A 13,283-nucleotide genomic window follows, 5' to 3' on the forward strand; every position below is an offset into this window, starting at 1 on the left:
TATGTTTCATCGAGGAGATCACGTGTTGGTGACAGTGTCAATTGTGGAGAACAAGAAGGGACATATTTCCTAGGTTGTGTCCAAAACTTATCCATGACCTAGATTTATACGCAGCTACACACACACTATCCAATCGCTCCCATGTCCCAACAACTATGTGATGCTACATCACTACCCAACCAGTATAGTAGCCGATTTTCTTTAGGGAGGGACAACTGGGCTTCAATTATTTGATAATTAATTTCAATAACTAAGTTTTATGAGAGAGCGAGTTGCTTTCATCAATTGCATATTTGAGCCATCTAATTTGCATCTTGCTGGGAATAATAATAAAAACTGTCATAGTAGTCCATAAGTCTGCAGGTTTTGCACTAGTCCATATAGTACGAATGGGTATTGCATGAATGCTGAGCTGGTTTTTTTACCATACGCGAGATAAATAAAAAAATTGTTATCCAATTGGAAAAAAAATGAAAGAAGAAAATAGAATAATTTAAAATATTGTTTGACATGTTTTAAAATTCATGTAAAAGATGCAACACTATGCCTAGTTAAGTAGTTATGCCTTTACACAAGTCAAATAATAATTTATGAAACAAGCTGTTTGATGGACAATAACTCTTAACGAAAACTCCTTGCTTCCATTGTTGCCCATGATCAGTTGTTCATAAAAGAAGTATTAAATACATGTTTCGTCATTGCATATTCTTTTAAAAAAAATATTTTAGGTACTTAAGGTATCCTCTAGCCGGCATAGTCCTACATCCCAAATTTCTACAACTTTTTTGCCTCTGCCTGTTGATCCCTGTAATTGTATGCAAAAACAAAGGTAAAACAAACGGTGTGTGCGTAACAAAATCCATATTAATTTATATTTACAACTTTTTCTTTGCTCCTTAGTCCTTATTGCTGGTATATTGTATTTTCAAAGAGAGTGATTCGAAAAATGTATGCCATATTATTATATTCTCTTTTTTTATGTTGCCACCAACTGCCTACAGCACATCTATCTAAATTACAACTGAGGTGATAAACAAGCCCGGCAAGGGATAATTAACAATTTTTTTTTCTTTCCATGGCATTCTATAATTTTCAGATTCATAAATAATCCACATCATACAAAGTGAATTCTTTAAAGACAAACTATTTCCGTAACAATTTCCATGAATAAAAATTCTTATTGTACTTGGTTTTTGATCCGTCACAAACTTGAGACAGTTATGCTGTTTCACTAGAAGATGGCTGCAAGAGTGTAGAAGATGAGCCTAAAGGCTCATGCACAACTGAATTTGAAGAAACAGATATGGGATTGCCTTCTAACTGCAACATGATACTACCCAGTATTTCAGTTAAAATTTTCTTAAATTCGTCTTCTTTAACTGTCTTGGTGTCCTCTGCATTCACCATCTTAAAGGCTTCAACAATGACCTTATCAATCTGTAAAATCAAACACACGGGTTTTCAATCTCTGGCTCAGGAAGATGCAATGAACATAAACTGTAAGACATCATTGTATCTCATGCTATGCTGGCATGACCTAAAGAACATAAACACTAGTAGTAGCACTGATTCATGCCGACTAAGATTTTAGAGCTTTTATTGAGTATCATAAAATAAATTGCACCAGCCTCAATTTATAAACAATAGTTTTAATTAAGAACATTTCAATAGAATATGTGACAATCTCTACTATAAGCGCTAGAGCAGTAGCACTGATTCATGCCAACAGTGATTTTTGAGCTTTAAGTGAGTATCATAAAACAAATTGCTCCAGAATCACTTATAAATGAAGGTACTAAGTAAGAACACTTCAACAGAACATGTGACAAATCTCCTATATTTTCAGCCTAGTTTAGTTCTTTATCCAGCAGCATACAAAATTCAATAGAGTGAAAGCAATTGACAAATAGATGATGAATCTGAACTAAGTTGGAATGTGGATGGTTGGCTTTGTCTGCATGGATTGGCAACATACCTCTTCAATTGCACCAACTGGAGGTAAACCAGCAGATGGAGACACCAGATCTAGTGCCACCCGCAGATAGTCCTTTGATATTTTTCCATTGCGATCTTTTGGCAGATTCTCTAAAGCTAAGTTCAACGTCTGCATCACGCAATAGATTGGTAAGTTTCATGTATGGATGTTTAAACAAAGTAAATTCAAAACGAGAAAGATATTGCAATGAGTCACAAATAAAAATAAACCCTGTCTAATTCAAACTTGTTGGATAAAAGTCTCTTGACACCGCGTCCATCAAATGTGTTTTCACTGTGGGCAACAATGACAGGTTTCTCTTTAAGAAAATCAACCACGCTCAATGCGACTTTCTTAAATTCTTCCAAAAATGTCTCTTGAGAAGCAGGCTTGTCCAAAGCAGGGCCACCTTGAGATAGTGCTGGATCCACAATGTTGTTGAAAACCTTGATGAAAAAAAAAAAAGATAGGTCAGGAGGGTAAGGAAATGAAACAAGATTGAAACATATTTCTAAATGAAATCTATTTTAACCATGTTTCGATCACACAAATTCTAGTTTCAAAAACACCTTTGATGTACAAAAACATCTTTCAAGCACACAATAGTTGCATTTACCCAAGAATCTGATGTTGGAGGAATTCCTTGATCAACAGTGAGTCTCCCAAAAGCTTCAATTACATGTTCACGAAAGGATCCACTAGGGGACTCAATCTGAGAGAAAATGGATGCCATTTCTGCTTCATAACTTGGACCATTAACAAACTCAAGGAGATCTTCCCCATCCATGCGGAGTATAACAATAGGGTCTCGCTTTAGTCCAGCAGCCATGCCCAACAGAATGTCTGAGAGAACCTCTTTAAACTCAGTCTTGCTCACTTTTTCTTGCTTGCCATGGGTGAACTCATTCAAGACCTATTAGGACAAGTCAACAAAATTTTCTACTCTTTTAGTCTTGTTCAATTAGTAGTGCAAATTAATGCATGGAAATTTGGGTAGTACATGTAGAAATCATCAAAGGAACTTGAGGACTTATATTGAAAATATAATGACAAATCAAACTCTTATTCTAAAAAATATAAGGAATGCAGATTCATCTTGGTTTACCCAATAATACCTATATACCCCACAAACACATATTGATCCTATTTAAAATCAATTTCTAGCTAAAATTACACCCCACCAGGTAGTTTTTGTTGGTCCAATATATAGTTCTAGCATAATAGTACTTCATACTTCATAACAAACAGAATAAAAGGAAAATAACCAAAGGAAAAAGCCCTCCGGTAAAACCACATAGTATGCTAAGATGTCTTGTACTCTAATTTTTTAAGTATTTATTGTTTGTCCATATTTAGCATATAATTAGGTAAGGGATTTGCTTTTTGCCAAAGTATGCCATTATAGGAACACCTTTACTTGTCCACAGATGGAGTGGAGCACTAGCAGTTTGGGTCCCAGGAATTCATCATTAACGATAATAACAAATTAACTTTTTGCTACTCTAAAGTCTAGTATAAACTACAAAGTTTCCAGTTCTTCAGCAGTAGGGTCTAGGATCAAGTATGGTTTAACATATAATCTATTAATTTAACATATATTAGCAGTTATAATTGCTAGCTTAACATTGTTTCTTCCACTAGATACATCACCAGATTCTCTCTCCAGGGAGATAATAAAAAGCAAAATAGAGCAGGGCAAGCAATTGCAACAGAAAAAGAAGATTTCCACTGGACCGACCAAGGTAACATGGTTCATGGATTATGATACTCTGGGGCCAGCTACAAGTCAAAATTTAGAGAACTTGTTCTAGAAAGCAAGCATCACACAAACAATAATTTTAAAAAGCATATTGTCATTTAAGATTTTTTTTATCCCAAGTTCAGACAGACTGCTTCTTCATCTACATCTGAAGCATTAAAAAGTTATAGAGTCTGCAAATAGGCCACATATACAGAAAGAAAATTTTAACAAATGGAAACCAAAAGACATGGAAAACGAAACAAATCAGAGGACGGTAGTGAGTATTATATTGATGATAAGTTAACAATTTTTTCTTAGTCATCATGATAGAATTGTCATGGACAGAATTAAAATAACAAGCATTCGGAATACTGCCAAAGCTTAAGCCAACACAAATGTCAAATAAAGCTAAGTAGCCCCTTACAACATCAATCTTGGTAGCAAGTCGGTTTGACACTATGTAGCAACCTATTTGAGTCTTATGACTTGTTTTCTAAGTGGGAATTATAAACAATTGAAAAAGACTTGTTAGTCATTGGTAATTTCCTTTCAAATAAAGCCATGCATATCTTCTTTCATGTTTAACCCCCCCACCCAACACACAACATTGCTAAGATTCCAATCCAAGATATTTACAAAAACAAGACAAAATCCCAAAAAAGGAAAAAAGTAGAGATTATTGGGCAAGAAAAAGAAAGAAAAGAAAACCTCAAAATAAATGTGATCTGAATCAGGACTAGTGCCTTGAGCAGGCAAACCAAGACCAGCACCAATGTCAGCAACAGCAGGTTCAAGCTCCTTCATGGAGAGTTTCCCATCTCTGTCTTTATCCAATTCATCAAACTTATGGTCCACAAAGTTGCTGAAAACTTTCTCGTTTCCAACTAACTCCATAATCTTGGAACCATCCACAATCTCTCCCTTTCCACCATTTTTTTTCTTACTCCCCATTATTTTGCCTGAGTGGTAAGGTAACACTAACACAGTAATACCAGTCTTTTGCCTGTGTTTGGTTTATTAACGAGTTTAAGAACAGTGGAGGAAGGAAAGGAGGAAGGTCATTATTATTGTATCAGTCAGCGATAGTGTGAACTGTGAACCCCACAAGTGGCTCCTCAAACAAAGTATATACATGTAAGTTTTAATCATATAAATGTAAGAGAAAAAGGGTAAACACAACATGTGCTCAAAATACGTTGGTCGTTGGTCCTGTTTGTTTAGGTCATGGAAAGGAAAGTTACTTCATCCACCACCAAGCAGACCTGCTTTGTCCTTTTTCCACCTCTCTCCTTGTGAAATTCATTGTACTTTTAGTAGTTATTTGATTTGATGTGATTTTATATATTCTTTCTCTCTTTTCTGTGTGTTTGTGTACGTAACTTAATTTATTTAATAAATTTATTATGCAAATATTTATATATTGAATCCAATCATAAAAAAAATAAAATTTATTAAAATAAGTTATAATAAAATGATACAAATTCACAAGTCACTTTTGAACTTTCCCTATCACGTAATGTAAGAAACCTCAAAGTAAACCATCAATCAATCCGTCATAGACTAAAAATATCTAAGATGGACTCGTATTTTTAGGTATGAAATAAAATGCGGGACAAAGTACAAAGATGTTGTAGGCCAATAAACCCATTTGTAGATCGTGACTTAGGCCATTTTTTTTACTCTTGTATTGGACTGGACCGTGTCTCATCCGTTTATAATACGTGTCGGGTAATTTTTTCTGCATTCTCGGAACTGCTTCCTGGACTTCCCATATTTCTAATTCTGGAAACAATTCCGAAAGTAATATAGGAAGTGCAGGAAGCAATTTCCTACTGTTGGTGTTACACTACATCTCATTTACGAATTGTGGGCCTCACTCACGAAGGTTTCCCTGTAATTATGATGTTCATCTTCTGCATTCCACGCGAACCACGCCCAATGGCGTTCACTTCCTAGTATCTACCTGCTAATCAAGGCAACCAATATCTACCTACTAAAAATATTTCTTATAAATATAGAAAAATAACATCTATCCTACACACTGCACAAATTAAAATATTAATTTATTTTAGGAAGTTTCAAATACTCTCGTTAATTATAATATACTGTAGTTTCAAATATTTCTTTTATTTTTTTCTCCCTGGGTGTTGGATAACATATTGAATGTCCATCAAACAATTGATGATGTATCATGTCAAATCCCAATTAAACTTGGATAAAGATATATGAACACCTAAGGTGACAAATAGTTATTTTGTGATATATGGATATGTGTGTGTGTGTGTGTGTGTGTGTGTGTGTGTGTGTGTGTGTGTGTGTGTGTGTGTGTGTGTGTGTGTGCAATAATCCAATTGAGGTGGACGATTGAAAAACATAATGATTTACTGGACAGAAAACTTGCAGCAATAATAAAAATGAAGAATAAAAAATGAAAACCTTTTCTACCTGAAAACTTAATAAATATATACAGTTATAAAAACTTAATAAATATATACAGTTATACACTAAAGGTGCACGTGTCCTAAAAGTATACATTGCACAATCTGCTTCATTAGTGTAACTTCTCGGCAACTGCCTTGTTTGTCCATGTGCACCTGATCAGTAGGAGGCTGCAGTGTTGCCTGAGAAGTAACACGGTTTAGAATTCCACCGAGTCCTTTTTGGCCGCAAATCAAAGCCCCGTGCCAAGTAAATCCTACAAAATCTATAGCCTTAACTTTGAGCTCTAGACAGTTATCGTCGATTTTCTTCTAATGTTTCACCATATAAAGTCTGATGAAGGAATTCTAAAGATGAACACTACCTTGAGGCCATTATCACCAACATGAAATACTTGTACACAAAACCCAAAATGAAAATAACAGTCATCTATGTTTGGATGAGAATGAAAATAATTTTGCTAATTTTAATGCACAATTTGGAATTTCATTACACAAAATGAAGAATCAAAATTTTGTTACTTTGAAAATTAATTAAAATATTTTTGAATTCTTCAAACTAAAATTTAAACATGCACTTACACAAGTAATTTATCTATGATGATTATGAAGGTGTTAAATACTTACTTCTGTTTTAGGATACCAGAGATACACAAAGAACGCCAATTTTGCTTCGCTGTACAATGGTAACCTTTACAAAGAAAGAGAACATATACAGCCAGACAGAACAATAAATAGGAATTAGTCCGAAGAGAAAGAGGGAAAAAAATAGATGTAAAAAAACTTAGTCAATAGAGTAATAATATCAAGAAATACAAGTAACCCCCAATCCTTCAACAAACATAATGAAAGCAACTACAATCCTACAAGAATTAGATGAGCCAACATTAAAACAATGAAAAATATTAGTATCAATACTGACACTAAAATATGAGTCTTTTTATGTCTGGTTTACTATTGGCCACACTACTCCACAGTTTCGAAGCATTCATAAGCGGGGCTATTAGAAATGAAAGAAATGGAAGATAGATGAAAAGTAATTTTAGGATTTATTCAATTCATTCCTTCATTAAAGTATTATAAAGTTGATGTATTTATATAAAGATAGAAAATAACTAACTTGAGTAACCAACAGTAACTTACTCAAATAACTTATAATAACTATAACTTGAGTAACCAACTAACTTACTCAAATAACTTCTAGTAACTAACTAAATTAATTTTATCTCTAATACCCCGCAAGTTGGAATGTGTTGAAAACATTAAAGAAGAAAGAGAAAAGAAAAAAAATTTGAAAACATGAAATATAGCGAAACATGTTGAAAATATTTCGGTCAAAACAAAAATTTCGAGAAATCTTCGACCAACTTCGATTGCTTCCAAGAGTCCAAAGCAAGCATCAAAACTTGTTGGCAAAAACTTTGATGACGAAGGACAAGAAATTGTAACCGACAGGCTCGAAGAGGTACCACAATACGGTGGCATAAACGAGCACCGCAACCGCTCCACGCCAATTCATCCACAACACCACATCAGCAACTAAGCCTTTGTCAAGAACACGATGAAAGGATGAGAAACTAAGGCAATGTCAAGATTGTCAGAAGAATGAAGGGGTTAGAATCATCAATGGCAACCATGGCCATGAGAGAAAAAAAAGAACCAATCAGACATCCGAAAGATCCCCTTAAAAAACCATTCATAAGGAGGTGATCTGCCAAATTATATAAGAACTTAATCATCAAAGGCATCCATGACCATGAGAGAAAAAAAGAATCAACCAAGCATCCAAAAGGTCCCCTTAAAAAATGATTCATAAGGGGGTGGCCTACCTAGTTATATAAGAACTTAATCATCAATGGCATCTATGGTCATGAGAGAAAAAAAAGAACCAACCAGGTATCCGAAAGGTCCCCTTAAAAAATGATTCATAAGGGGGTGACCTACCCAGTTATATAAGAACTGAATTATCCTCATGAACCATCCAATGTGGGACTAGCAACATGCCTCCTCGAGTCAAGGCTCGGCGCCACAAAGCAAGGACTAACAACACTATCCACACCACCGGACAGAATCATAAATAGCTTCAATAGGAAACAAGAGACACGGAAACAAAAATTTCTGATACCATATTAGGAATGAAAGAAATGGAAGATAGATGAAAAGTAATTTTAGGATTCATTCATACATTAAAGTATTACAAATTTTAGGATTCATTCATACATTAAAGTATTACAAAGTTGATGTATTTATACAAAGATAGAAATAACTAACTTGGGTAACTAACAGTAAATTACTCAAATAACTTCTAATAACTATAACTTAAATAACCAATTAATTTACTCAAATAACTTTTAGTAACTAACTAAATTAATTTTATACCAAATACCAACCTACAAATAAAATTATGGATTTAGTTACGATAACAAATATCAAGTGAGGATTATAATTTTATATATATATATAAAAGACTCCCCTCTTATATACTTACGAGAGGACTTTGAAACGAAGGGCCGCATTGTTTGTAAAGAAAGAGAAATGAACAATAAATTAAATGAGATGGAATCTATATTTTTACATTTTATTTTAATTTTTTTTTATTTCTTTTCAATCTAGAGGACACTCAACTCTTACAAAAACCCTGACAAGTGTGGGTCTTGTACAGAGGTTTCCCTAGAAACCAAACCCTGAAACCACGGGGGAATCCATAATTAGAGCAAAGAAATCAGAAACATAATTGGTAGATTCTCAGGTGTGAGACTCATTGTCCTTTGCGTCATAATAAAAGTTACCAACGGGGATACACATGCAGTCTTGAAAGGTGACTTGCGACATTTTAATTGTTTCTAGTGAAAATTACAATGCCTTGAATGTTATTTGGAACTTAAAACGAAAAGATATAGTAGTACGTAACTCCAAGTTCCCTCTCAAAAAAAAAAAAAAAGAAAACTCCAAGTTCAATTCAATAATAAAAACCAATTAAAATGAAGAGTGGTACAAGGTAAAAGACGAACCCTCAAATGCCAATGGCTTCCTTGTAAAGTCGTACGTAACGAAGGGAAGGGTATCCGATATATGATGTGGGTATCGGGCGCTGAATCGCTGATATATGTAGGCTTCTCTCCTCCACCAAACGGTCTGAAAACGGAAAGCCCAAATTTCAATATAGTAGCTCTCAGCATTTGAATGTTTAAAAAGCTAGCAAATTTCCCTACGAATAATTTTAAAGTTAACAAAACCAGTTTAACAGATATATTTTCAGGGAACAAATCAGAATTTTTTTATGACTTTAAGTGATTATTATAAAAATTTAAAAATTTATCATATATAACCATTTTTAATTAAATGATGCATGCATTATATATTTTAAGTAAAATTGAAAAAATAATTCATGTCTTGTCTTCGAATAAGATAATTTTGTTTACTTTTAAGTTTTTTAAGTATTTAGTATTGTATATTTATAAATTAAATTGGAGATCATTGATTAAGTGACAATAATCTGTCAATTGATCTACACTATTAATAGTTATTAAATTCAATTTATAAATATAAATAATAAAAAGATATAGGTATAATTGTATTTTTGGTCCTCAATTTTGTCTCCAATTTTGGATTTTGTCCCCCGATAAAATTATTTACGAATTTTATCCCCGTATTTAATCAAATCGCACAATGTTGATCCTCTAGTCCATAATTGGACGTTAACGGTTAACGGTCACATGTCACGTTCTTATTGGATGATGACTGTCACGTGTCATGTTTTGATAGGATGTCAATTCCATGCAAGATGAAATGCATTGTTGTTTTCATTGATCAATCAGAACATGACGTGACAGTCATCATCCAATAAAAACGTGACACGTGACAGTCAACATTACTTTGTAACAGTCAACGTCCAATTATGGACTGGAGGACCAACACTGCGTGATTTGATTAGATACGAGGACAAAATTCGTGAAGAATTTTACCAGAAGACAAAATCTGAAATTAAAGATAAAATAAGGGATCAAATTTACAATTTTACCAAATATATATAAAGTATTGTTATAATTGTTAAAGTATAATGAAATTATGTGTTTGGTAAAAAAAAAAGTAATGATTTTTTTTTCCTACAAATCATTCTCTTATTTTATAAAATAATACTAAATAGTTGTTTTTGTTGAATTTTGGTTTAGTCCCCAGCTTATTCCCTCATTTTCTTTTAAATGAAATCAGAAGGGTTCTCATTGGGGGACTAGTTTGGGTGTCAACATAATTCAAATGTTTTTTCCCATACCGACCTATGTTCTCTTTAAAAAATATATATATAGGATATGTTTGGGTACCAACTTATTTTTTACTTAAAAGTTTAAGCTAAAATGTTAGAGCTTAAAAAAATTAAGAGTTCATTTGTTTAAGTTTTTTTTTTCTTTTTTTTAATAAAATGAGCTTTTTCTATTTTTTAAACTGTTTTTTCTTAATATATATATTTTAAATAAACAAATTCTATCTATTTTTAAGAACCAAATCATATATGTTTGAAGTAAGTATCAAGTAAAATAATAAAGTAATAAAATGGAAGATTCAACGTACAACAAGAAGTAAGTATCAAGTAAAATTAAAATAGCAGGATATGGCCGGGATTTGAAGTAAATAGTATGGCTAAAAATCTCATTGTAATTAAAAGCTTTTTTTTAAAAAAAGATTTCTTCTTCCAAAATAAGCTCCTTATAAATTTAAGAACTTTTGTATCATTAATTAGTGTTTGGCCTGATTTTTATTTATATGGAAACAAAAGTCAGAAAAAAACTAGACCACAAAAATGCAAAAGTTGACTAAATATTAATTAAACTCATAATGAATGACGCAAACATTTTTCTCGGGAAATTGCATATGAGAAACTATAAGAAAAGGCCAAAATTATTTATACAAGTTCTTATTTTTCCCACTAAGATGTCATTGTTTTAAATTTATACTGAACTTTGATAAAATATCAAATAGGGTTCCTTTTACAATTTATTTATCTAAATGAGTATGTTTTAAAATTATTTACTCTGTGAATACGTTCTTATACTACAATGCGCCTTCTTGAGGGGCGCGTTTTCCATATAGGTGACACGTGGCATGACTTAGGACGTGTCCTATGTACAGGCGCGATTGATAACGCTGCCGCAACAGGCGTGTTGGGTCGCGCTGGGGACCCAAGTGCGTCCAACTGGCCCGTGGTCCCCCCAAGTCACTCCTTCCCCGAAAAAAACAATACAAAGTATGTCATTATTCATTTTTTTTATTAATTTTTTGATATGCCATATTAAAACCCCCGTATAGAAACAAAAAAAAAATTAATAATGACACATCTAAATAATAAATAAAAAATATTGAATGTTTTTTTTTGTTTTAACATTGTCATGTACTTTGTATGATTTTTTTCCATGTTAATTTTATATTATTGTCACTTTAACGTTTTAATCTTATTATGCAATGCTTTTAAAATAAATAAAAATAAATAACGATAATGTGAATGACACATAATTATAACCAAATATTAAATTATTAAGTTGCAAAAAATTACTATTTTTCACACAAAAATATAAATAAAATTATTATTTCATTTGATCGTCCGTGTAATTTGCATATATAATACAATTTTACATTTTTAATTAAGTAAAGTTTAGTATTGATCATCAACAAATTGTTACATATATAATATAATTTTCTTATTAATTTAAATTAAACGTGTTAATTACATATATAATACAATTTTCATATAGAAAGAAAAAAAATTAATAATGACATACTTTGTATTGTTTTTTTTTCAGGGAAGGAGTGATTTGAAGTGGCTTGGGGGATCACGGGCTAGCTGGACGTGTCTGGGTCATGTCTGGATCCCCAACGTGACCCAACGCGCTTGCTGTAGCAGTGTTACTAATCACGTCTCTATAAGGCGCGTCCTAAGTCATGTCACGTGTCATCTTTATAGGAAACGTATTTCTCAGAGAGGTGCATTGTAGTAAAAAAAACAGATCCACAGACTAAATAATTTTAAAATAAATCTATTTAAATATATAATTTATAAAAGAAACCGCATTTAATATTTTTGTCTTTGATGAAGCTTGTGGGCAAAATTAATCACGCCAAAGGAATGAATATACATATTTAAATATTGCTGATTGACGAATTCTCAGTCTCATGATATTGCTGAACATTCATCCAGCGTGTCACGTCAAAGATTAATTGAACGTTCATGGCGTTCTCTATGAAAACGGTGGGCAAGGAACTAAGCAGAGTGCCAAATTGGACCTGTAATTGCTGTCAGTATTATTCTATGATTTATAGTGCAAGTACAGAGAGGTAGATAGTTAAATTTTTATGCAAAAAAATATTGTTGTATTGTAAGCATCAATTAAAAAACATCTAGCAAGTGCTAATAGTGCAGAGAAAAATGTTTGGAATTTTTATTGCTGAAAAATTGCATATATTTACGACCTATTAATTTAAAATTTTAAATAATAATACAATTTTAAAAAATAAAACTAGAATGACTCTACTTTTGGTGATTATATATATATATATATATATATATATATTATGTAAGAACATCAAAATAATTAATAACAATTATTAGATTATGATTAAAAATAATATAAACAGTTGATATTAAAATACTTAAAAATTTAAATTAACATCTAATATAACTCTTAAATTTTTAAAAGATTCATTAAATAAATTAGGTCATAAATATAACTTAATTTTATTTTACTCATTATCATTATTATTACTATTATCATCAGTTATTCGAATAACTATTATCATTATTATTGTTGTTATCACCACTACCATTACCATCGTCATATCAAAAAAGATAATAAATTTTATTTTAATAAATCTTTTAAAAATTTAATAATTATATTAAATTTTAATTTTAATTTCAACTTTTATTATTTTTAATTATAATTTAATGGTTATTATTAATTATTCTCATATAAAAAAATATTATCATAGCAATTATATATATATATATAAGATTTGTTTTAAGAATGTCTAGTGAGAATACTGTTATTTCTTTTCTATAAGCTTATTATTTATATTCTGTTTCAAAACCAACACACGCAACGAATCTAATCGAACCTACTTCTAGCATTGACATAATGAT

The 13,283-nt window shown here is 31.8% G+C and overlaps 1 protein-coding gene across 1 annotated transcript; it reads right to left on the bottom strand.

Moving 5' to 3' along the window:
• Nucleotides 1-1,146: 1,146 nt before the first annotated feature.
• On the bottom strand, nucleotides 1,147-4,868 carry LOC100787083 (uncharacterized). The gene is made up of 5 exons (XM_003527017.5): nucleotides 4,425-4,868; nucleotides 2,592-2,888; nucleotides 2,206-2,421; nucleotides 1,976-2,104; nucleotides 1,147-1,437 (listed from the first exon to the last, which is right to left on the bottom strand). The coding sequence occupies exons 1-5, from the start codon at nucleotides 4,665-4,667 to the stop codon at nucleotides 1,219-1,221; spliced, it is 1,104 nt and encodes a 367-aa protein (XP_003527065.1). The 5' UTR covers nucleotides 4,668-4,868; the 3' UTR covers nucleotides 1,147-1,218.
• Nucleotides 4,869-13,283: the final 8,415 nt, after the last annotated feature.

Source organism: Glycine max, chromosome 6 (assembly GCF_000004515.6).
Source record: "Glycine max cultivar Williams 82 chromosome 6, Glycine_max_v4.0, whole genome shotgun sequence".
NCBI classification, from domain to species: Eukaryota; Viridiplantae; Streptophyta; class Magnoliopsida; order Fabales; family Fabaceae; genus Glycine; species Glycine max.